This window comes from Pelodiscus sinensis, chromosome 20, assembly GCF_052426305.1.
Source record: "Pelodiscus sinensis isolate ZL-2025 chromosome 20, ASM5242630v1, whole genome shotgun sequence".
NCBI classification, from domain to species: Eukaryota; Metazoa; Chordata; order Testudines; family Trionychidae; genus Pelodiscus; species Pelodiscus sinensis.
The window spans coordinates 18748848-18771612 of NC_143071.1; the positions used below are offsets into that span (position 1 = coordinate 18748848).

A 22765-nucleotide genomic window follows, 5' to 3' on the forward strand; every position below is an offset into this window, starting at 1 on the left:
ATCTGACTGCAGCTATCCTAGAAAATCTGGGCTTGTGTTTCCAGGCTTCCACAGTTCCACGTGAAGGTGCTGTGTGCTTTGCAAGGTCACGTGGCTGGGAATGGTGCCATATAGACAGGGTTGTATTTATTTACCACTCTTTCTCACCACTCCAGTCTCTCGAGATGATGTGGAGGGTCTTCTGCTGATGGAAGAGGAAGGGCCCTTGGATCTCATCAGCTTTCAGCCAACAGACAGTGATATCCCCAGCTTCCTGGAGGACTGCAACAGGGTGAATGTGTATTTTCTCCTTTGAGTGCTTGCTCATATTCCTTCCATGTTAGCTGTGTGCTCATCATCCACACAGGTGCCAGAAGTTTTTCCCTCAATGGTATCTATAGGAGACCTGTTCTGGAGTTCCCTGGGGTGGCACCTGTGTGGCGTGATATTAGGAGAGCTACAACTCGCCCATACTTCAGTTCCTTCTTACCACCAGTGACTGTGCATGGAACACATCTTTACTCTAGGAAAGTTTTGCCTTGCGCTGTTCATTTGAGCTTTACTGTGTATAGCTTAGTTTTAGTCGTTTTCCTTCCCTTAGTGTGTAGGTGAAGTTAGTAAGTCCCCATGAAGTGTGCATCACCCACAAGAGGGTGCAAACTGGAGGAGCATTTGGCCCGGAAACCTCAGTATCGGGTGCATCGTAGCAGTATATCCTCTGTGCAGACTTACACTTGTGAGATCTGTCATTGCGAGGATGGGTGCTGATCTCCTGTGTATGGATCCATGACTTCACCCAGCACATTTTGTCCCAGCAACACACATGGTCCCAATCCCACTCATGACACCAATAGTCAAGCATTCAGCATTACGGTTTAACAGTTATTTCGAGAGAAGGGTTTTCTTTCGAAATAACACTGCTACACGGGGCGTTTTATTTCGCAATAATGCGATCTCAAAATGGCGGCCGGATGCGATTATGCTCATTAAGCATGGAATATTTAAATCCCGCGCTTCAGTAGCAATTTCAGTACACTACATTTGCATCCCTATCTCAAGATAGGGAGCAAGTGTAGACGTACCCTAAGAGTGCCAGGAGATTAAGGAGTTGAGATGAACTGTGTTTATAGAACTGCCCAGGAGGATGGAAGGAGAAACTAGGCTTATCTCTTTCCTTCTGGAGTCCCTACCCTTCCTCCTCCAAGTGTGTGTTGAGGGAAGTGCTTGGCAGTCTGTGCTGTCAGGAAACAACTTCTCCCTCCCCCATCTTGGGCTGTAGCAGGTCCTGTTGGAGCAGATCAATGACTGGGAATTGCTGCTTTTCTACAGCAGAAGGCCTTATGGCTCTCTCAAGTTTGGGAGATGGCACGTAGCTTTACTGGCCTCTTAGAGACGTACACGTAAAACCACTCCAGTATTTTAGAAAATGAACACTTACCCTTTTTAAATTTCAGGGGGGTTGCACTGAAATACCCCCTCCTATCCATGCACTAGGAGACAACAGAGTCCCTAAGACCCTGGCAAATCCTTGCACAGGAGGAGGTACCCTTCTCTCACTGGCTCAGTCTCTATTGCCACCTTCTCTCTGGAGCCAATCCTCCCCATTCCTTTTTTCACGTTCATATCTCGCTTCCGCTCCATCAAACAGCCGTTCCCTTCCCTGTGGGGGCAGCCCTTATGCAAAGTGGTTCCTTTGGCCCAGGAAGGCGAGCTCCAGCAGCAGGGTTAGCCTGACATCCACTCTGGACCAGGGGCTGCCCATGAACCTAGGCAGACTAGGCAGTTGCCTAGGGTGCCACCGGCCTGGGCGCCCGATGATGACATCACAGGGAGCCGGGATGCCCCGTGATTACATCACGGCCATTGACGGCCAAACAGGCAGGGGCGCCGATCACGTCTTCTGCCTAGGGTGCCAGCTGCCGCAGCCGGCCTTGGGCCACTCCTGCTCTGGACTCTGTTGGTTGTCCTGGACTGATGATCTGAGTTGAGCGGAGTGATTCGATCTCTTTCTAATGCAATGTCTGAATCAGCGTTCTGGCTGGATTGTCAAATGCTCCAAGGGGCAAATAGTGAATCATGGGGGAGAGCATGTGCCACTTGGCATGTGAATTGCAAGGTCATGCTTCATCAGGAGCTTTGTTTTACTTTCTCTTAAAGCCAAGCTCTCTTCCTGTGGACAACAGTTTAAGCCTGACCCTGCAATCACAGGATATTAATTTACGATTTTTCTTCTGCTTCCTTAATCTTGTTCTTCTTTCCCTACAGGCCAAACTTCCACGAGGGATCCACCAGGTGAGACCTCACCTGCAGAACATTGACAATGTGCCTTTGCTGGTGCCTCTCTTTACGGATTGCACCTCAGAGAGTAAGTGACCACTAGGCTGAGTTTGTCCTGCACATCAGCTGTCAAACACCTTCTCCAGCCAGTTGCTGAGATTCATGAGAGCATAGAAGGGGTGGGGAGACCCTGCAGAAAACTGGGAAGGGAATTCTGGGTGGATGAGCCTCCATAGCAGTCTTGTGTGGTGATGGTCAGATCCTGTTCCATTTTGTAGTCCATGGAAATTTCACCATTGACTTGCTGTGGTGAGCACAACCTCTGAGAAACTCTCCCTGCTATTAGCTTCAATAGCAGTTATAGAAGTGAGTGTCTACAATATTGCTGTCCATTACTTAATAATAAGTGTTAGCAACTTGGAAGCTTTGGTCTCTCTCCTTGCAGTGATCGTTTGCTGACATGGCTCAGAAACCACTTTCCTGAAGTAAATTCCTATGGTGGCAGGTGCTATTAGTGATATCTGAGTGCCACTAGCTTTCTGTACGACTCCGTTTATATCCCTTCCCTTCTCAGTGCCTTAGTTCCTTCAGCTATAAAAAGGGGATAGTGCTGCTTGTGATTGTGAGTAAAGGAACTAAGTTTTGCATGAAAGTCACTATTTAAGTGGAAACTCCTTATTTTAAATGATCTCCCAGATATTTTTTAACGAGGACTTTTTGCTCTGCAGCCAAGTCCGTGCTATAATTGCAAGCCCAAGGAATGGTTCCTCTGGCTCTTCCATCCCCGTCACCCATCCATCCTCCTCCCTTCCTTTCATCTTCAGGCAGGTGCACAGGGTACCATGAGAGCAGTTATTTCTTTCCAAGGGATATAGGCTGAGCTGGGATTAGATCACAAGCTCCTGTCCTGAAAGCTTAGTGAAGTGAGAGTAGGACTTTTGCCTTCCCTTTATTGGAGGCTGGCTCATAGAACTTCCTGGTGGGTGAATGCAGTGTGGGAAGAAGAGGGTTTGTATGAACAATTCAAATAGGTCTATTCTGGAGGGTCTGTTTTTGATGTTGGCTTATAATTCATTGGGGAATTCCTAGTAAATGTGAAGAGCAATATCTTTTAACCTCGGATTGTATATTTTAAAGGTCAGAAAGCTGAAGGGCTTAGCCTTTCTTGCCTGAGGGACCTCAGTTTCAAAGAGCAGTCTTGAGGCTGTTGATTGAATAACCTTTCACGGGTTTAACTGTCTGCCTTCAGAAATGAAAATCCGGGGCAGAGGCGATTTAAAGCGTGCTGGTGTCAGTACATGCTGTGATAAGGCATTAAGTCTTCCTTTGTCATTCTCTTGCAGCCATGTGCGAGATGATCAAGATCATGCAGGAGTACGGAGAGGTGACCTGCTGTCTGGGGAGCTCTGCCAACCTGCGGAACAGCTGCCTCTTCTTGCAGAGTGACATCAGGTGGGAAAGCCAGGTCTGGACTCCTCAGGCTGCCTGGTGGTGGGCAGTGCAGCACTGGATGTGTGCGAGGAAATCACACCAGCCTGTTTTTTCTTCTGAGAGGTTTTTGAAGCCACCTGTTTTAGGGTGGGGTGATTGCTCATGTCGTCTTCTAATGATACCAATGAATTTAATAATGTAGCTTAGTTTGTGGGAATAAATTATTTGGAAAGGGAGTTAGACCCACATTTTAGAGGTGTGTGCGGAAAGCACCTGATCTGCACTATACAGGTCAGGCTCGTGTGCAAATTTCCACACTTGGGAAAGGTACGCTTACTTTTGCACATGTGTTTTACAAAGAATTGGAGGACTTCTTTGTATAAATGTTGCAAACATAGATGCATGTGGTTAGCTGGGTGTCTGCATATAAATGTTCTATCTGAATAGAGGCCAGATATCGGTGTGTTCCACAAGAAATGCACTTGTTAAGTGTTTGTTATGGACACTTTTTAAAAGGGGCCTAAAGGATATAAGAGCATTCTGGTTTTAAACACTACACATAAAGGGTAAAATTGACTACAATCGTTTTTGAAAATTAGTAATATGCTTTGTTTTTATATCAATGTTCTTGCCCCACTTGTTCCTTTTGTGCACATGCCATGATGTCTCCAAGGTAAAATTACAATATTTTATCTACTCCTTTGTTTAGGTAAACTTATTAAACCCATGAGAGACATTTTGGGCATAATCTATCCGCATTATTACTTGTGTACTTTGCCCGAGTCATGTTAGACATTGATAGTATCAAGGATCATTTCCAGGGGCGCATAGTGCATCACTTTCTCATTTGGCAGTCAGTAAATTTGCATTGCTTCTATGGAATGAAAGATTGACCAATGATTCCAAGAGAACCAGGCTGTCACACTGTGTGTGCTGGACTGTATTTGTCATTGGCTGATCTGCCTCTCACCATAATGAGTCAGATCAGTTATAAACTGACCTCAAAATGGTGCAGAGGTGAGGCGTGATCTTGGATCATCACACCCCATACCGTCAAGGAGCCTGATTTTCAGAAAGTGCTGGGCTCCTAACTCCTATAAACCAGATTGGAGGCCCCCCGAACAGGGGCATCCAAAATCATTAGTCACTTCTGAAATTCTTGGTGTTAATTGAAAACCAGTGCTACTTGTGTTCCTAAATCCATTAGGCACTTTTGAAACTCCCACAGTGAGCCATGGGTGATGTATCTACAACATGTAGTGTGTGAATATACATGCTGTGTACTTGACCTTTAGTACATACATGATTTTCTTCCCATGTGGTGATGCCTTCCTTACCATTGCACTGTTGTCTGTGCAGCATCGCGTTGAATCCTCTCTATCCATCCCGCTGCTCCTGGGAGACTTTCGGCTACACCACAAGCACTAACATGACACAAGTCTCCGATGACCTTACACCCCTGCAGCTCTCAGGCCATCTCAATAGCTTGCCCTGCTCCTTGTCCTTCCACCAGGAAGAGAGCATCAGCATCATCCGACTTATAGAACAGGTGAGTCGGCTGTGTTCGCCCTTTGGCTCTCGGAAGGTCCATGTATCCAGAGTGACAGCCACACTATGAAGGTCTCCAGTCGTAATAATCCTACCTGTCTGTCATGAAGAGTGCTGCAGGAGTCTCATTTGGCCAGTGATTAGGCCTCCCATTCAGCTTTTTTAGCCCTTGTCCACAGCACACTCTGCTGGTACCAGTTGACCTTTGCTTGGCCAGTGTTGGGGAGATACTGTACTTCCTGGCTTCTCCCTTTCCCGTGAAGCATGTCAGACACGGGAGAGCCAGGCAGTCAGTCTGAGACTCACTGCACATAGGCAAAGTGAGTGTAAAAGCTTTGCTACTCAGAGATGCACAGGCCTGTGGGAGGAGGGAATGCCTTGCAGTACCAGTATCCATGGGTAAGGAGTGTGCCTGCACAGCTCTTTGTCTGGAAGAGCCTTTATTGCAAGCTTGGCATTAAATTGGGAAAGGCCAGGATGTTTGCAGAGGTTCAGTTTCAGGCTTAATTTTGCATCTCCAACCCCACCATTCCCCACCCCTGGGCTGGAGACCCCCTGGCTTGTCCCACACCATGTTTAACTCCTCTCCCTTCCCACCCTCTCCATATGACCCAGAGACTCTGCCTCAGCCACCCAGAATATTTCCTGGGAGGTTGTCACTGAATGGCTGCTTCATGCCAGGTGAGCGTAAGCCCCCCGTGGGCTCCTTGCAGCAGTACCCTCCCAGTGATTGCCACGCAGGGGCTTGTGCTTTCTTGCAGGCCAGGCATGCGACATACGGGATCCGCAAGTGTTTCCTCTTCCTGTTGCAGTGCCAGCTCATGCTGGTGGTCATTCAGGTGAGCCCCCTGCCCTTGTGTTGCTTAGGGGAGGAAAGCTGGGGGATGCGAGGGTGAAATCCAGCGGGTGGGTCAGCTCTGGAAAGATGGGGTCTGGCATTCACCAGGGTTTATACTGCTCTTGTGTATCCAGTATGCTTGTTTCAGTTACACACGTTGCTGGTTGAACATAATCCTATAAATGAATACACTTTGGTGAGAGCAGTTACTGTGCTAGCTACAATAGGACTCTGGTTGCCTCATGGTCTAGTCCAGGGGTGGGCAGTAATTTTTGTGGGGGGCTACTCCAAGAAAGTGGTCAGGGGCTGCACTTTTCTGTGGAGGAGACGTGGGGTCTGGGATGGAGATTGGGTGCAGAAGGGTGCACAGGGTAAGGGACTGCCAGGAGACGGTGTGAGGTCTGAGGGGGAATTTGGGTGGAGGAGGGGGTTGTGACCTGGGTCAGGGGATTGGGCTATAGAGCCAGGGAGGGAGTATGGGTGCAGGAGAGGTTTCTGATCTGGGGGAGGGACTCTAGCAGGGGGTGCAAAGTCTGGGAGGGAATTGTGACCTGGGAGAAAGGGAGAGGGGGGGTTTGGGTGGTAACCCAGGGAAGGGAAATGGGGTGCAGGGTCTGGGAGAGTGTTTGGGTGCACCAGCAGCAGACACAATTTTCTACACTCTGGGTCTGACGGCGCCCCCCGCACAGTCTGGCACCTGAGGCAGCCGCCTCAATTCGCCACATGGTAAGGCCAGCCCTAGAAGTCTGTCTCCAGCCTCTGCCTCCGCACAGTCCAGAGCAGCAGGCAGGGCTTTGCAACACTTCCCAAGGCAATCCCCAGGTTCGCTAGTGTCCAGGGTGGGGCATGGGAAGAAGCAGGTGCGGGTGCGTTTGCTCTCCCAGTCCTGTTGCTGATCTTGCCTTTCCCTTTGGGGTTTTCTTTGTTCAGTTCCTCTCCTGCCTGGTGCAGCTGCCACCCATTCTGAGCACCACAGACATCTTATGGCTCTCCTGTTTCTGTTACCCGCTGCTAAGGTGAGTGAGTTGAGGGCATCTCCCTGGGTGTGTTTCCCTTTGCTGTGGCTTTGCCATTTGGAGCTAATATCTGCCAGTGCCTCTCGGGGGTATTGTGAGAATTAGCTAATGTCCCTGAAGGCCTGTGAGCTCCTCGGCTGAAAGGGTCTTTGGAAATGTTGTGGGGTTGTTAATGCTTGTGTGTGGCTTGGCTTCATGAGCCCTGCCCTTTGTTAGGGAGCCCTTGTAAGACGTTTCCCAGGATGCTCACCTCCACCTACTATAATATGTGAAAATTGCCAATGGCCTTGTCTGTCTCAGGATTTCCCCTGTCCGTATGATGACATGGTGGCTAATGTAAGGACATGCCTTTCTTTGGAGTGTGGCTACATGCAGGGAGCAGTGGTGTGCATCTCCTGGAGCTGAAGGAGCTGTAAGGTTCTGGAGAGCTGTCCTGGTGCTATGCTGGGAGGTTTAGCGTCAGTGTCATCAGGACATGAAGTCACACTATGGCTATGATAGTGTGAGGTCAGGAAATCCTGGTGTGTCTGGCGCACAGCACCTCTGCAGGGACGATGCTGCTCTGGCAAGGGAGGGGACTGGATAACCTAAGGGGAGCCTGTTTCATTTCCAACTTCCACCCTTTACATAGGTCCTCTCTCTGCTCCTCACTCCTTGTTACTGCAGAGGGGTGGGGGGTGATTCTCCTTTCTTCTCTTGCTCCTGTGAGCTAGGAGGCGTGTTCTGTATTCCTCCAAGTTCCCCTCCTTGCTGGTAGAGGGCAAGGAGATTTTGTCTCTTTCTACCTCCTTCCAGCTTCCCTGGTGGCTGGGAAGGTTGGAGCTGGCACTGTGTGTGGAGAGCACTCCTCATCAGGCAGAGCCAGAGGGGCTGCAGGTTGAGATCCCGATCTGACCCTGTGTCCCATTTGCTCACCTGGAGGTTAGCTGACCCCTGGCCCTTTGAATCTTCCACTTCCTGAATGTCTTCAGGCGTAGAGTTAAGAAAATAGACATATCTTGTCAGAGCACTTAGTTTAGCAGCCTGGCCAAGGCTTTCCATGCTAATGCTAGAGGTGGTGAGATTTGCTCCTCCTCTACTTCAAGTGCAAGGGCTGGGGACCCCATTGGGACTAACCTCTCTCTCTTTCCCCAGTGTCTCTCTCCTGGGGAAGCCCCCCCACAGCTCCATCATGTCCATGGCAACCGGGAAAAATTTAACCTCCATTCCTAAAAAGGTAGGAAGCGTGCTGGGTGGGAACAGCCTTCACGTCCCACCCGAGCTCAGGTTATCCAGGGTTGGGGAGCAGTCTGTGCTGAGGCTCTGTGCTGAGGACGTGCTTTCCTGCTGCCCCCTTGCAAGTTCCATCCTGCTGACTTGGCTCACGGCCTCGCCATCCTGTGAGGGTGACAGGAGGAAGGGAAGCCCTAGCAGTCTGTGTCCTTTTTGGGGCTGCCAGTGGCTTGGCCAGGTCCTGGCAATGCAGCCACTTTGGGCTATCGTTGAGGCGGGGGCAAGGAGGCCCTTGCTGCTGCTCAAGCTGATGAATCTATTGTAGTGTCCCAGGAGCAGAGGAGATGGACAAAAGCCAAGAGGAGAGGCTGAAATGGAGTAAATGCCTCTGATTCTGGGCTAGTCTCCTGAGTGACTGCCTTGTGCTGCCCCGTTTGCAGACTCAGCATTACTTCCTGCTCTGCTTCCTGCTGAAATTCAGCCTGACCATCTGCTCCTGCCTCGTCTGCTTTGGGTTCACACTGCACGAGTCTTGCAAAGGGATGAACGCCACCAGCCTCAACCTCACCTCTTGCTCCTCCATCATGGTGCACAGGTGAGGAACAGATCCTGCCACAACACGCACCTCGCCCTGCTGTCCCCTGCCCTCCTCCAGCTCCTTGTGCTCCCTGTGCCCCAGCACCAGTTTTCTTTGGCCTGCTTCCCTTCTCTTCTTTTTCTCAAGGGCTCACTTTGCTGGAGCAGCCTCTCAGGTAGTGTATGTCAAGCTTCCTTCCCCCAAATAACCCCCACGCCCCACCAGGTTCTGGCTGTAATGGTCAGACACTGTTCTGTGCCCTTCTCACTGGAGCCTGGACTGTGATACTTTCTGGGACAAGCCCTGCCCGCTGTGTGGCCTGATGTACACTGAGGCTATCGACATTCCTACTGGTGCAGGGTGGTCCTGGGCTTCCTCCTTCTGATACCTAGGCCTCCCACTCCCTGCATGGGATGGAGGCTTGATCTCCTGCCCCCAGTGCTCCCTATGTCCTCCATCAGGAAGAGGCTGTCCCTTCCCTCTGTCCAGGACAGGGATGTGAATGATTAACTAGTTAACTAGAAAGCCTCGCTCTTAATGGGTGAGGCTCACGGTTCTGGTTAACCGGTGGCAGCTGGCGCAGCTCCCTGCCCAGGCAGAGCAGCCCCTGGCTGCCCCCTCCCCCACCAGCCTCCCTTTAATTAAACAGTTCAACAGGATTTTACATCCTTAGTCCAGGAGGAGGCGCCTGTCCCTGTAACTGTACTTGAGCCAGCCTGAATCGTTAAGCACACCCATATCTTCGAGTTGTGTCTGAAGCAATGACTCAGTGACCCATTTAATTTCCCAGTGACGCTGACGGTGCCCCTGACTGGTTTGGAAAGTTTTCCAATGCTCTCCTCTTAGCACAGAAGCTCACAGCTGGTCTGATTGTTTTGCACACTGGTAAGTCCCTGTTGCTTTTCAGTGCTGATCCATGAGCTTTCAGGGCCCACTCTGGTTCCTGCACCGTAGCAGGGCAGTGTCGTCCTGTGGTTAGAGCCCAGATAGTTGGAAGAACTTGCCACTAAGTCTGGCTTTGCACTGAGGGACCTTGGGCAGGTCTGTGCCTCAGTTTCTCCACCAGCAAAACGTGGGTAACTCTTGCCTACTTCTCACTGAGGTGAGGCTGTTTGGGAAGCGCCTCCTGATCCTTGCATGGAAGGCAGGGTACAGTGGCATCCGTTCAGGCTAGAGACTCTCGTCCCTCTGCGGAAATAACTAAAATCACGTCCGTCTCTCTCCTCAGTCTTTATATCCATCACCCACGTCCATCGCACCAAACCGCTGTGGAAAAAAAGCCCCTTCACTAACAGATGGTGGACGCTGACTGTGGGTGTCGTGTGAGTATCATCCAGTGCTGACTAGCACAGGGAGGGGCAGAGGCTGCCATTACAGACGGCAGGGGGGGCAGGGCCTGTCTTTGGCTCAGCAGGCTCCTGCCAGCTCCAGACACTTATCCCAACTCTGCACAAAGATTCCTATGAGATCAGTGAGCACTTTGGGAAACATGTTCTGCAGTGGGGGATGCAGGACACTGGGGCTACTTTGAGCCTGTCAGTAGGAAGATATGTGCCTTGTGGCAGGAGCAGGCATAGTTGGGCCTGAGCCCTGCATCGCTGGTCCCAGGAGGTGTGTGAGCATGTCTGAGCCTTGCTGTCTCCATTCATTGAATTAGGTTGCTGGGACAGGTGATGCAGACGGCTCTGGATCTGAAGCTGTGGACAAACGTCGCCTCTCCGTTAACCTTTCACGATGTTCACATCTCCCTGGTCTCGTGGCTCTTGGGTTTCCACTCCCTCATCCTTGTGGTGATTGTCAACGAGATCGTCAAACTCCACGAGATCCGGTAAGGGATGGTGGTGAGAGGGGAGCCTGGCAACCTGGCCCAGCCAGGGCTGTCCCTACAGGGGCCCAGGACCCGCCCCACACTGCCCAGGACCCGCCCCACACTGCCCAGGACCCGCCCCCACTCCGTCCCCTTGCCTCTCCTCTGAGCAATGGAAGCGGGGGGATTACCAGGGGCCTGGCGTGGGACAGCAGCATGGGTTGCTCACTCACCACGGGGGCTGGAGCAACCCGACAGCCTGCTCTGCCTCGCCACCCTCTGGTTCCCCGCAGTGGTGGGAAGCACAGTGCTCTGGGGTCAGGGCACTCTGCTTCCCGCTGCCGTGGGGAAGTGGGGTGCAGTGGGCCGGGATAGTGCAGCACGGTGAAGTAGGCTGCTGGATCACTTGGGCTCGAGTGGGGGAGGGGAGGTGTCCCCTGCTGTCACCCCAAGCCAGAGCCCTGTAATCCCCTGGGTCCGCCTGTCCATAGAATGGTTGGAGCAGCTGCCCCAGGGCCCCCCAAAGTGCAGAGCCTGGGGCAGCCACCCTGTATGGTCCTATGGACAGGATAGCTCTGGGCCCAGCTCCTGGCTGGTTCTTGGGCTGAGCTGATGCGTAAGAGACAGCAGGGAGAATAACGTGGACTGTGTTGTAATGTCCGTTTGTAAGCGGCGTGCCTGCTCCCCCTCAGTGCGTGTGGCCGGCTGGCTGCGGAGTGCTCGCTGCCTGGGCTCTGGACAGTCAGGTGCCCCTGTTCTCTGGGGAGAGTTGCTCAGTGAGCTGCCCCTCTGCCCTAATGTGCTGCTCTCCTTTCTGCCCTCTCCAGAGTGCGGGTCCGTTACCAAAAGAGGCAGAAGCTGCAGTTCGAAACCAAACTGGGGATGAATTCTCCGTTCTGAGCCCCGCCAGCAGCAGTCCTGTGGAGATGCCGCGTGGGGCGAGGGGCGTACGCTCCCACCCCTGCAGTCTTGACCCGTGCGGCGGGAGTGATGGCGCTGGAGGCTTTGGAAGGCTTCCCTTCCGCACCTGGACCCAGCAGGGCTCCTAGCCAAGCAGCAACGGAACCAAGAGAAGCCACTGCCGGAGCTGTGCCCGGGAGCAGGTCTGAGGCCCCTTGCTGTGCTCCAGGGGAGCGGGCGCTCTGGCTGCCCTGCAGGCTGCTGTTCCTTTTTAGTTATTTATTTTTAGTACCATGACGACCTTGAAATGAAGCAATTTCCCCTTGCAGATTCTTCTCCAGGATGAGCTGGGACCGTGCAGATCAGGGCCCCCGGCGGGGCTGCCAGGCCTGTGGGGAGAGGCGAGAGGATGATGGGGGGGAATCCAGGGCTGCTGGCGTAGGAGATCCCCAGCCACAACCCTCCTGCTAGTTTGCCCTTTTTCTTAAAGGATTTGATTTCGTGGGACTCCCCAGCTCCCATCTTGGCCGCCCTTCTCTGCGCTCCCCTGGGGCAGAGCCTCTTGTCTCCTGCAGCTCTGTGAGCGCTGCTGATCAGAAGCAGCCTTTCTCCAATGCGGGTTCTGCTCAAGCTCCTCAGCCCCACACTGGGTGCACATAGAAGCCTCCTCTTCTCTGTCTGCAGTGTCAGGCCTGCCCTCTAGTGGATGGCACCTGGAGAGAGGCATGGTCCAGTTGCGGGCTCCTGGGGTCCCAAACATGTGGAAGTGGGGATGGAGGCAGGTCTTTAAGCAGAGTTTGTTTGAATCCCGCAATAGGGTCCTGGCCCTGCTTGTTTCAGGTGGAGAGGGAGTGCCCTTTGGGGATACAGCCAAAGCGCGCCAGCTTAATTTTCTCAGCCTGGCCAGCTTCCGCATGTTGCGGGGAGACTCCCTTAACACTAGCCCCAGACAAGGCTGCTTTACAGTTGTCTCCCTCGTGTTGGTGGATTTCTGGTCTCTTTCACTGAGACTTGCAGATTACCCTGTCTGAGACCAAGGGCTGGGAGAGGATGGGGGTGTTTGCATCTGGCTAAGCGAAGCTGTCTGCCCCAGGAAAGGTGTCTGCAGTTGCCTTCGATTTCAGGGGCCCCAGCCTTTCCTGGAAGCAGGTGTGATGTTGACAGGCAGGTCCAGCAACAGGATTTCCCTGCTGCTTGCGATTGTGACTGACAAGCAGGTTGGGAAACGGCTGCCTTCCTGATGCGGTGCTGTGGGATCATGTCCTTTTGTGTGTGTTTCAGAATATCCTCTTCCGAGCACCAGGTCCTCATGGCTTCTGATTATAGGAAAGTTGGTTCGTTAGTGAGTAGCTCTGCCATGCTGCGTCCCCAACCCCTCACCTACTGCCAGGGAAGCCCCCTGAACTAGGAAACAGTTTCATGAGGGGGCTTATCTATCCCCTGCCACAGCATGTTAGCATGGATGCAGGCTACAGCGGGGGTAAAAAAGCCCCAGAGTAGAGAAGCCTGGGGTGGCAGAAGCCCCTTTGCACCTTTGCACAGAGCTGGTGCCAGCTCTGGCTGCAGACTGGAATGTGTGAGTCTGTTTAACAGACCACTCCCGCTGCTGACACTGAGCCAGTGATGGAATTTACTCCTTCCCAGACTTGGAGGCCAGACCAAGTCAGGCAAATCCTGGCTCCATCTGTGCTCCCATAGTAACGTCACAAAACACAGATGTCACCTTGGGCCTGGAGCAGAGAGGAGTAGCTGTTGATCATTTCCTGACAGATGGGGAAGGGTGGAGGATCCCAAGCCAGTTCCCTGGTGCTCCACTTTGTCAGCCTTGTGTTTCAATGAGAGCAATAATAAAACCATGGATGATCCACAATATCCAATGCGAAGTAAACAGCCCCACTGTCCCAAATAGGGGGTGGAGGTGAGAGAAGGGGTGTTTGCACATGCAGGCACCACTGTGTGAATAAATACACTGGAATAGCTGGGGTGTGGTTTTGTGAATGAGGGGATGGGGTTAGTGGGCAGTTCTGCTCTGGTCCTTAGCAGTCTGTCACTGCTAGCATGAACTTGGTCAAATATAGTAAGTGAAGGAGACTCTGCCTTTCCAGTGCAGTCTAGCCCATGCCTTCACTACACTGGGGAATTGCACCATGTTAGACATATGCATTGGTAAGTATGATGCTAAACAGGACTTGGCATCTGGTACAGACAGGAACAAAGAATGTTTTAAAATGTGTTGGCTGATTCTGGGAGAATCCTGGAGTTCACCATGTTTGAACACAACTGTATTTGTCCAGGTTAAGGGCAAAATCATGCCTAGTATCATGTTAACTTTCTAGTTGTTCTGGTTTCCCAATGTAGTCAAGGCCCAAAGGGGGCAACCGAAGGGAACTAACGAGGACTTTGAAAAGATTAGTCTGCATCCCCAAGCACAGAGTGCAGCCACGATTAAAGCCCTCACGTCTGCAACGCTGTCAGGCTTGCATGGGATAACCACGCTAGGCAGCGGAGAACTCTGATCCATGGCCATTAGGTAAAGCAGAGTTTTCTGTGGTTCCAGCCTGAAGTGTAACCAGGTAAAACCAGCCCCTTCATTCTCTGTAGCTGTCTGTCTGCATGTAGCCAGTCACGTGTGCTCACTTCCCAAACCAGACTAAGCCTTCTACTGTTTTTTACTCCTTTTAGGCCTGCAGGGCTGAGAGAGCTCCAGGAGAGTGAGTTGGAGCTGGCCCCAGGGCACACGTTTAACTAAATTCCAGTTGCAAAATTGGTGATGCCTGAGACAGCAAGAACCCAGCTTGGTTTTCAGAGCTCAATGTGAATTTGCAGAGTTGGCAAGTAGGAAAAAAAATCTCCCTTTCCTTGCAAGCTGAGCTGATTTGAACAAGAGTCAGATGCAAACATGTTATTCTCCCAGAGCCCCCCTTAAAGCCGCAGAGGTCTGTTTTCAAGGATCTGAGCACTTAGCTTGTTTCATAGCATGATTTTACAGGCAGCAGCTGCCAAAGTTCAGAACTGGCCTGTCCGTTTTCTAGACCCTCAAGGGGGCGTGTCCTGTAGATTTCCTTTTCTGTGGTAATCACTTTGAAAATAGCTCTCTTGGCACTCTCTCCCCTTCCCCAGGAGCCAGAATATTAGAAGAATTGAGCCTTCTTGGTAGTCATCTTTCTGCATAGGCCTGGTCACCTCACACCTTCTCCCCCCTTAGCAAGCCAGGGTTTCAGAAAGGCATGAGTGCACGGCTTTGGAAATGAATTTCCTACACCGAAATGTTTTTAAATGGTGTATATTTTATATTGAAAATTAAAACTTTTTGGATGTATGTAAAAAAATTTTTGATTTGTATTAAAACTTGTAAATTGTGTAAAAAAAAAAAACCATAAGCCCCCAATGTATGAATGGCAATAAATGATTGTCTTTGATACTGTGTATGAAGGGGAGGGAGCTTATTTTCAGTTGGCTCGGGACACTAGTGAGAACTTTCATGCTGGAAGGGGGGGAGCCTGGGCTGGGCACCGTCCCCTCTGAGAAACTGATTCATCTGTTGAGGGAGGCAGTGGGCCTCTGTTCTGCAGAATAATCCTCTCTTTGCGCTGTGAGCCAGTGGCATGAGAAGTGCTAGGCCCTGTCCCAACTACAGCTGCAGTAATCAGCTACTCTAGTAAGGAACTAGAGCCATGTGTGGGAGAGATGGGCAATCAGCCCTTGCAAGACTTTGGTAATGCCTGAAATATGTTGGTCCTGGGTGAGAGGTGCTTCAGTGGTGTTGGAGCCAAGTAGCAGATGGTGACGAACCAGCTGGAGCGGAGTCAAGTGGGCACTGAGAGTGGAGAAAAATAGATTAGGAAGGACCAAGCAGGGTTGGGCTTAGTTAGGGAGGAAGCATTTTCTTGAGAAAATGTGACTAGAGGGTCTAGAGAAGATGAGACTTGTTTTACTGTTGCATAAGTCAGCATTAGATCGGGGAACGGAAGCCCGGAGTTCTGGCTTGCAGCCCAGTGTTCTAGCCATCAATCCTTTCCTTTTCACCACTCCACACTGCTAACATGGAAGGCCAAGTTTTTGTCCCTGGAGACACGAGCAGAGCGCGCAAGGGGACAGTATCGACACAACTGAGTCAATAAGGCAGAACTGTCAAAGGGGAAAAAGCCCCACTGTTTAATAGAATTAAGTCTTAATTGATGTTAGTGGAAAACAAACTGCATGATTAACACAAATGGTCCAGATGGTTTAAAATCTGTCAGTCTGGTGCTTACGTGGACTATTTTCCCCTGCCTATGAAGAACACGGGTTGGTTAGACACGGTCATGCCCGCATATAATTTACACAGCATACAATATCTTTAAAATAAAGATCTAGAATTTTAAAAATAAGCATTCCTCTGAGAGAAAAACAAATATGTAATTCTGTTATTGACAGTAAGAACAGCACTCTGCTGCCCCATGTGGTGGCTCAGTCATGTAGCTCTACCCCACTGTCTTTTATCCCTGTCCCTAGATACCACCACTTTGGAATCCGGTTAGTAAATATATAATCACATTTAAAATATATACATTTTGTCTTTAAAAAAAACATTTACAGTTTATCAACATTGAAAAAGTTGGACTAGTCCCATATCAACTCATTGGACATGAAAACCCCTTGGTAAAAAGGTTTCTTTTTAAACCTTTTTGTAAAGTGCCACTGGCTGCAGCTATTTTAAAAAGTTCATTTTGTAGCACTTGCCATTTCACACATGGAGATTTTTCAGGCAACACTATGTATAAAATTCAAAGAGATTTGACTAGCTGGGGTCAAGGTGGGTTAGCATCAAAACTACTGCCAGACCTTGCTGACTGACAAGTTTTGTTTTTACACAGAAGTCAAGATAGCATGAGTTCCATCTCTGGCCAGTAGAGATCATGGTACAAATGAGTAAGTCACTGAGAAATAAGTGGTCTGGGGTGAGTGGATTTTACACAGAGCTGCTCTCTTTCCAGTGCAGGGAGAGTTGAAGCTGTAAACTGTCTAATACCAAAGTAAGGTGAGGTGCAAATTTCTCTGTGGATGGGGAAGGCAGCTGCTTCTTCAGTCACCTTCATCATTTAGCTTTAATTTTATAAAGGTAAATTTGCTTGGTGGTTTTTGCAACAAATGTGCAGTTTAGTGTGAAATGTGTAATTTTCCCTTTTTCTTGCTCTGGTGCATTCACTCGTTTGGCATTTCAGGTAACCCCATACGGGTCCTTCAAGAAAAAGTTGTTAAAGCAATCCAGATATAACTGCGGCTAAGAATGAAAAAATCAAGGGTCCTGTTCCTTTGCTTCAGCTCTTCAATTGACAGTAGCTGTTGGGGTGCTAAAACTAACATAGTGCAGTGAAGTCGTTTCTAGCCCCATTCTTCTAGAAGCTGCTCAGTGTTTAGTGGGGGTAAGAAACATGTCCCCCCAGTGCTGCTAGCTTTGCTTCCAACTCAGCTCGGAGGCTTATTCCGGGTCTATCTCCCTGCTTGGAGTTGGGCTTGAGTGGGCATGTGGAAAGAAGAGAATGTGTGTGTTTGCCACAAAATGACAACCTGTTCCTGCCCAAATGGCTGGCTTTGCAGTATCGAAGCAGGCAAAGGGTGCTGACAGGGATCGCCTACAGTCAGAGCCAGCAGAGGGCGCCCTCAGCAGTCGCAACATGCTCCAGCCAGACTGTCCTTGACTATTCCAGTACATGCTCTTCCCAGTCTTGGCCATGCCACCTAAGAATGAATCCAGGCAGGAAGTCTGGAGAGATTGTAATTCCTGACACAACTGTCGTGAAGTACTGAGCCTGTTTGCTCCTTTATGGGGTAGAGACTGTGCCAGCTCTGAGGGCCCGGCTGTGGGGATTTAAATCCACTTGGATTACACGCTGCCTTCCACTGACATGCTTAAGAAGCATCAAATAAAGCAGGAAGGTTTCTTCTCACCCTGAGAGCTGCCAAGCTGCAACAAGTCCCGTCTTATTTTGGTGGCTTGATAATGTGCAGTCCCGGCAGGGCCTAAGTGCTTGGCTCTGCTGTGCCTGCCCAAGGAGGTCCTCTCCCCCAACACATTATTGGCAGGGTTTAAATAATAAGCTGCAGGACTTTGCCCTGGGGCTAGTGAGCAAAAGTCCCTTGAGGAAACTTTGTGTGGGGGTTGGAGGAAGAGGAGCTCTTGGCAGCTATCAGCTGAGCTCAATTCGTGGGGGTGGCTGGACTCCCAGGCGTGTGAACTACTGCACTCACTCAAACTCCAGCAGCATCAGGACCAATCATTAGGGTGGAAAGGTGCAGCTGCCTCTTCCTTGTGCTCATCTCTTGCAGCTCCAAAGAGTCGTATAGGAAATGCCACTGGGGCTGAGACCAGGCGGCTGGGGCTCCAGTCCATTGGGATGGCCCAGGAGAGGTGAGGGAGGTGCATGCTCCAAGCCATAAAGTGCAGGAGGGAGAAGGATGAGAGTAGCTGTAGTGACCCCTGGGCAGAGTAAAGGGGCCATCCTCCTTCTCGCATTAGCACAGCAACTGGGGCTCAAGTCTCAGTCCAGCATGGCATCCAGCTGGTCAGCCAGGTCATCAAACATGTTGCTGATGTCTTCCAGGATGTTCTTAGCCAAGTGACTGAGGGGGAAAGAATGAAAAGGCAGGTTGGGTATGGTCATGTGATGAGCAAAGGCCTCGGCGCCCTGTGAAGCCAACAATGTCGGGCACTCCACTGCCTCCCCCAAACCAAGGTGCACGTGGGGCCCTGGGCTCAGCTTAGGAATGGGGCTGGCACACGTGGGCCCCACCACACAATGGAGGAATCTTAAAGAACTGACCCATGTGGTTCTAGGCACACTGGAGAATAAGTGGCTAAGGAATAACTCCCCCTCCCCCCCCACTCTGCTCTTAGGGCACCCTGGAGGCACCAGGCCATGGTGCCACCATCCCCCAGTCTGGGAGCCCTAACCCCCAGGGCTGTTCCCTCACCTCTCCGCCTCCTCGGCTGTTATTTTTTTCTCTGCAGCCTGCAGTGCGGCTGCCAGGGAGGAGTTGGTCTGTTCTAGTCTCTGCTGAGCCAGGGCTGCATCCGGAGCGTCATTCAGAGGCTTCATAAAAATGGGCAGCCTGCTGCTCAAGGCTGCCTTGTTGCCAGTCTCCAGCCTGGATAGGGAGGCAGTGGATCCGGCCACTTCTGTGGCCATCTCGGCACTTGACCAGGGGGCGACGGTATTCCGGGAGGGCTGCAGGACTTGCTGATAAATCGTTTTTGGCCCTGAAAATACCAACTTCGTGGAAGCCACAGAGGTGTGCTTGGCTGAGGCATCTGGAAGGGAACAGATACAACCTAGTTCAGTCGTGGTCCCTTGTAGGCTGCATCAGCTCTGGGCCAGGAGACACCCAGCCCAGCTGGCTAGGACAAAGCTCCTCTCTTGTCCCTCCACAGACACACCAAGCAGCAGCTGAGACTCCCTGTGCGACACGAGGCAGGGGTGTAGCTGACAGCTGCCCCACCCAACTCCCTGAGGCACCCCCACCCCAGGAGGAACTGTTAGTTCACTCTGAACACAAACCATCTATTGCACGTACCTGGCCCTACAGTCGAGGTTCTCAGGATGGCTCCCCCGTGTAGCTCCCCAGGGCTGGCTGTTTTCAGAGGCAGTGGAGGCTTTTTGATTCCCTTCTCCAGAGACAGGATGCTCTTCTCAATCTCAGCTATCCTGAATTCCACGCTGTCGTCGTCAAAAACGTCTCCAGCCCCTCCGGGCTCCGGCTCTGGGACTTGCAGGACTGGGCCTGCAATGCTCACGGCTGGGGCCTGTGCATATTGTTGGGGTGGATTCGCAAGAGCCTGGCTCTGGCCAGCCAAGCTGAATGCCTTCAGCAGAGTCTGTAGTGGCTCCCTCTCTTTATACCTGGGCCTCCGCTTCACAGTGTCCGACTCTGTGAGGTTGAATTCCAGCACTTCCGTTGTGGTTCCTCCCAGCTCCTTCCCAGCAGAGGAGCAGGGAAGCCCCACGTTGGTACCCGTCAAGGAGCTGGGCTCAGAGTCTAGCGTGGTAGCTTCTGCCTTGTGTTGCCCGGTAGGCTTTGGTCGCTGCTTGATGGTTAAGTTGCCTTCTTCTGCAAATGGAATGCACTCGCTGGAGCTGTTCTGAGAGGAGGACGAGGAGACCACACAGTCCTCCGGGCCAGGTCTTAGCTCCTCCTCTGTGTCGGACTGGACATCCTCCAGGCTGCTTTGCGAGGCCTCTGTCATGGTGCCACTGGGTTCACTGAACGTGCGTCGGCGGGGCCTGCTGCTCTCAAAGGCGTCTCTATCGTTATCTGAGGGTCTCGCGCTGCAGGAGCCTTGGGAGACGCTGGCTCCACGGGGATGACCATCCGAGCCTGCTCTAGAAGTCAGCATGTGATCGGGAGCTGGGGGCTTTTGTAACAGAAGAGGCTTTGGCGGACTGCCACCTGCCGTGGACACCTCCAGCATTGCAGCTATGCTCTTCACTGTTTGGCTGCTGCCTGCATCGCTGGTGCCTAACCCAGAGGACAGAGCCCCATCCACTGACTCTTGGGCAACAGCCAGCCCGGTCTCTGAGTCTGGATGCTGCTGCTCACCCTCTGCCTCCACAGCCTGGGCACTGGAGACAGAGCTCAGGCGCTTGGGAGGAGGCGGTGGAGGCCCTTTCCTCTTTGCCCGGATGGCGAAGGACTGGCTGCGAACAACCTTGGTGTCTGACTGCAGGTAGGTGCGTGGCACTTGGCTCCGCCCCGGGCGCCTGGTGAGGGTGGCGTAGGAGCCCAGAGTGCTGCTGGGTTCCTCCTCCTTCTCGTGCTCACTGTCCGACAGGGCGTAGCGATTCAGGCTGTGAGAGCGTTTCTTATACTTGAAGGGGTCTCCATTTTGCAGGTCTCCAGTGTGCCAGGAGCCCGGGGACGTGTATGGGGAGTCCGTGCCGCTGCAGTGGGAATGGAGATAAGAGAAAGCTTTCTGAGCTGATGACTGGAGGGTGCTCCTCTGGGAAGAGGAGGACTGGGGGTACAGGTGTGCTGGGTTCTTCGGCTGCTCAGGAGCAGTGGGGGATTTCAGGGAGATGTGGGGATACATGAAGACATAGGGTGCTGTGTTCTTAGTGGGCGTCTGGGGTGGGGTGTAGGGGGTTGTTGCTGGTAGGGAGTTGGATGGCTGCAACAGAGGAACACTGCCTTTCTGAGCCACGGGCCTCTGGTACTGATCCATCCCTTCTGGGAGGTTCCTCTCTTTCAGAGGGCTTCCCCCACACCCATTGGAGTAGCCATTCAGTGCCTCTTGGGCAGTCAGCTGGATAATAACTTTCCCGTAATTATCTTGGTGAGGTCTCCCGGGCAGGATGCCAGCGTTCTCCTTCTGCTGGGGCTGCGCCGAGGAGTGTCCGCTGCTGCTGCTGTCGCCACTGCCCAGACTCTCCTGGGAATGGCTGGAGAGGATGGTCCTGGACAACACGTTGTCCTGAGAATGGCCTGACCCTCTGGAGCGCACTCCAATGCTCTCCTGACTCCGGGACATCCCCTGTGTGCTCTTCATGGGGAGCGTTTCCTGGCAGCTGTTGGACATGGCTGTTTGGAGCTCGTAGCTCAGCTCGCTGTCCAGGAAGGTTTTCATCTTGGGCGTGTGCGGAGACTGGCCCTCGCCATTCTCCAGGGACTCAATGGTGACAATGTCCAGGGTCCCAGGGATTTTGCGTTGTGCTTCGTTGGTGTCGGCTTGGTTCAGGTTCTTGCGGAGGTCTGTCAGCTTCTTGACAGCCAGCATGATCTTCTTCTGGTGGCCTGCAGAGACACAGGAGTGGAAGAGTTCAGTTTCCATGGCCCCCAGGAAGGACACTTGTGGTTTTAATGCCGTGGACCCTTGCACACGGTTTGCACGGGGCGCATGAGGATGCCCACAGCCCATGCAGTGACCCCGCAGCGGGCTGGACTTGAGCCAGCTCCAGAGGCAGATGGGAGACTGAGCTACTCACCCAGCTTGTTGATGCCAATCTCCTGCAGGTCCTCCCACGTCAGGTCCATCACGATGCTGACGGAGTCGTAGCCATTGCTCACCAGCTTCTTGTGGTACTGGGGCAGCCCAATGGCGCTCAGCCACTCCATCAGGTCGGCCTAGAGCACAGCGCCAGGGGGAATTTCATTAGCAGCCCTGCAAGGGAGGGCTCTGCCTCGCTGCTGCTCTGCCCTGCAACACCGGCCTGCGCGAGCCCGGCATCGGCTTCCCTGCCTGGTGAGACACTTCCCCATGGCTGGGGGTGTCCCAGATTGCTCAGGGCGAGCTGCTGGTACATGGGGAAGGTCAGAAGCCTCCGTTCACCCCAGGCTCTTCCCTGCATGGCCCTCTGTGGACTCGTGTTAAAACCTGCACTTGAGTCTGCGGAGCCTGCTGCTTGGTTAGCACGCCACAGGAACCAAGCCCAGCCCCGGGAGAAGTGCCCAGTCTCACAGGGCCCCCACAGCCTGCAAAGGCCCCGCTGTGCCCCCGGCACTGGTGCCCACAATACTCACAGGAATGTAATTGGGCAGCCACTCCGCGATGCTGAGCTGCCCAATCTCAGTGGAGATTTTCTTCCTGTGCCCTGGTTTAGTCACTCCAATGGCTGTTAGGTCCTAAAACGAGAGCAGTTGCCTTCAGTCGGCGGGATGCTCAGAAGTCGGCAAGGAGTCACCACGGGGAGGGCCTGCCTCGGAGAGTATAGTGCTTGTCCTGTGGCAGTGGCTGGTCCAGAAATACCAGGGAGACTGTGGCAGGGCCCCTGAGACAGCTGGAGTCTAAGGGGGGAGGTCGGTCACTGGGATAGGCAAGCGGCAGGGGCCGGGGCCTGCCTTCAGTCCCTAGCACCGCTGCATTCCCTGCGGCCATGCGCTCCCCGTGACCCCCGCCGGACCTTACCTCGGGCGTCATGCGGCTGATGGTGGGCACGTCGTAGCCGGCACTGAGGAAGTTGGCCGCATAGAACTCCAGCTGGAACTCGCTCAGCCAGTTGTAAATGGCCTCCGCATCCTGGCGAGAGAAGCCGCCAGAAGAGCCCCTGAGGGTGGCTGCACGGGCTGGGGCGAGGCAGGAAACTCCCGGCTTCCCTAGGCAATGCAGCACCCCCCCTTGGGACAGGGCCGTGGACTCCCCCCCTTCTACTGTCAAACTGGCTGGAGTTACAGGACGAGGGCAGCAGCTGGGTTGTACAGAGACGCTC

At 52.5% G+C, this 22765-nt stretch overlaps 2 protein-coding genes across 9 annotated transcripts in view; one reads left to right on the top strand and one right to left on the bottom strand.

Annotated features, from left to right (window-relative positions):
• The window catches only part of TMEM94 (transmembrane protein 94), a 115372-nt gene extending 102952 nt beyond the window's left edge, over window positions 1-12420 (top strand). For both annotated transcript variants that reach the window (XM_075903686.2, XM_075903685.2), the window contains 12 exons: window positions 156-271; window positions 2245-2344; window positions 3600-3708; window positions 5047-5236; window positions 5997-6074; window positions 7004-7089; window positions 8224-8305; window positions 8742-8896; window positions 9669-9763; window positions 10107-10200; window positions 10536-10706; window positions 11513-12420. In XM_075903686.2, coding sequence (XP_075759801.1) covers window positions 156-271; window positions 2245-2344; window positions 3600-3708; window positions 5047-5236; window positions 5997-6074; window positions 7004-7089; window positions 8224-8305; window positions 8742-8896; window positions 9669-9763; window positions 10107-10200; window positions 10536-10706; window positions 11513-11585 — 1349 coding nt within the window. In that variant the 3' untranslated portion in view covers window positions 11586-12420. The remainder of the gene's footprint in view (window positions 1-155; window positions 272-2244; window positions 2345-3599; window positions 3709-5046; window positions 5237-5996; window positions 6075-7003; window positions 7090-8223; window positions 8306-8741; window positions 8897-9668; window positions 9764-10106; window positions 10201-10535; window positions 10707-11512) is intronic.
• A 3291-nt stretch (window positions 12421-15711) lies between these two features.
• CASKIN2 (CASK interacting protein 2) overlaps window positions 15712-22765 on the bottom strand; it is a 139230-nt gene continuing 132176 nt past the window's right edge. For all 7 annotated transcript variants that reach the window (XM_075903680.2, XM_089771930.1, XM_075903681.2 and 4 more), the window contains 6 exons: window positions 22465-22575; window positions 22080-22181; window positions 21545-21683; window positions 19140-21353; window positions 18540-18876; window positions 15712-18188 (listed from right to left, as the gene is read on the bottom strand). In XM_075903680.2, coding sequence (XP_075759795.2) covers window positions 18107-18188; window positions 18540-18876; window positions 19140-21353; window positions 21545-21683; window positions 22080-22181; window positions 22465-22575 — 2985 coding nt within the window. In that variant the 3' untranslated portion in view covers window positions 15712-18106. The remainder of the gene's footprint in view (window positions 18189-18539; window positions 18877-19139; window positions 21354-21544; window positions 21684-22079; window positions 22182-22464; window positions 22576-22765) is intronic.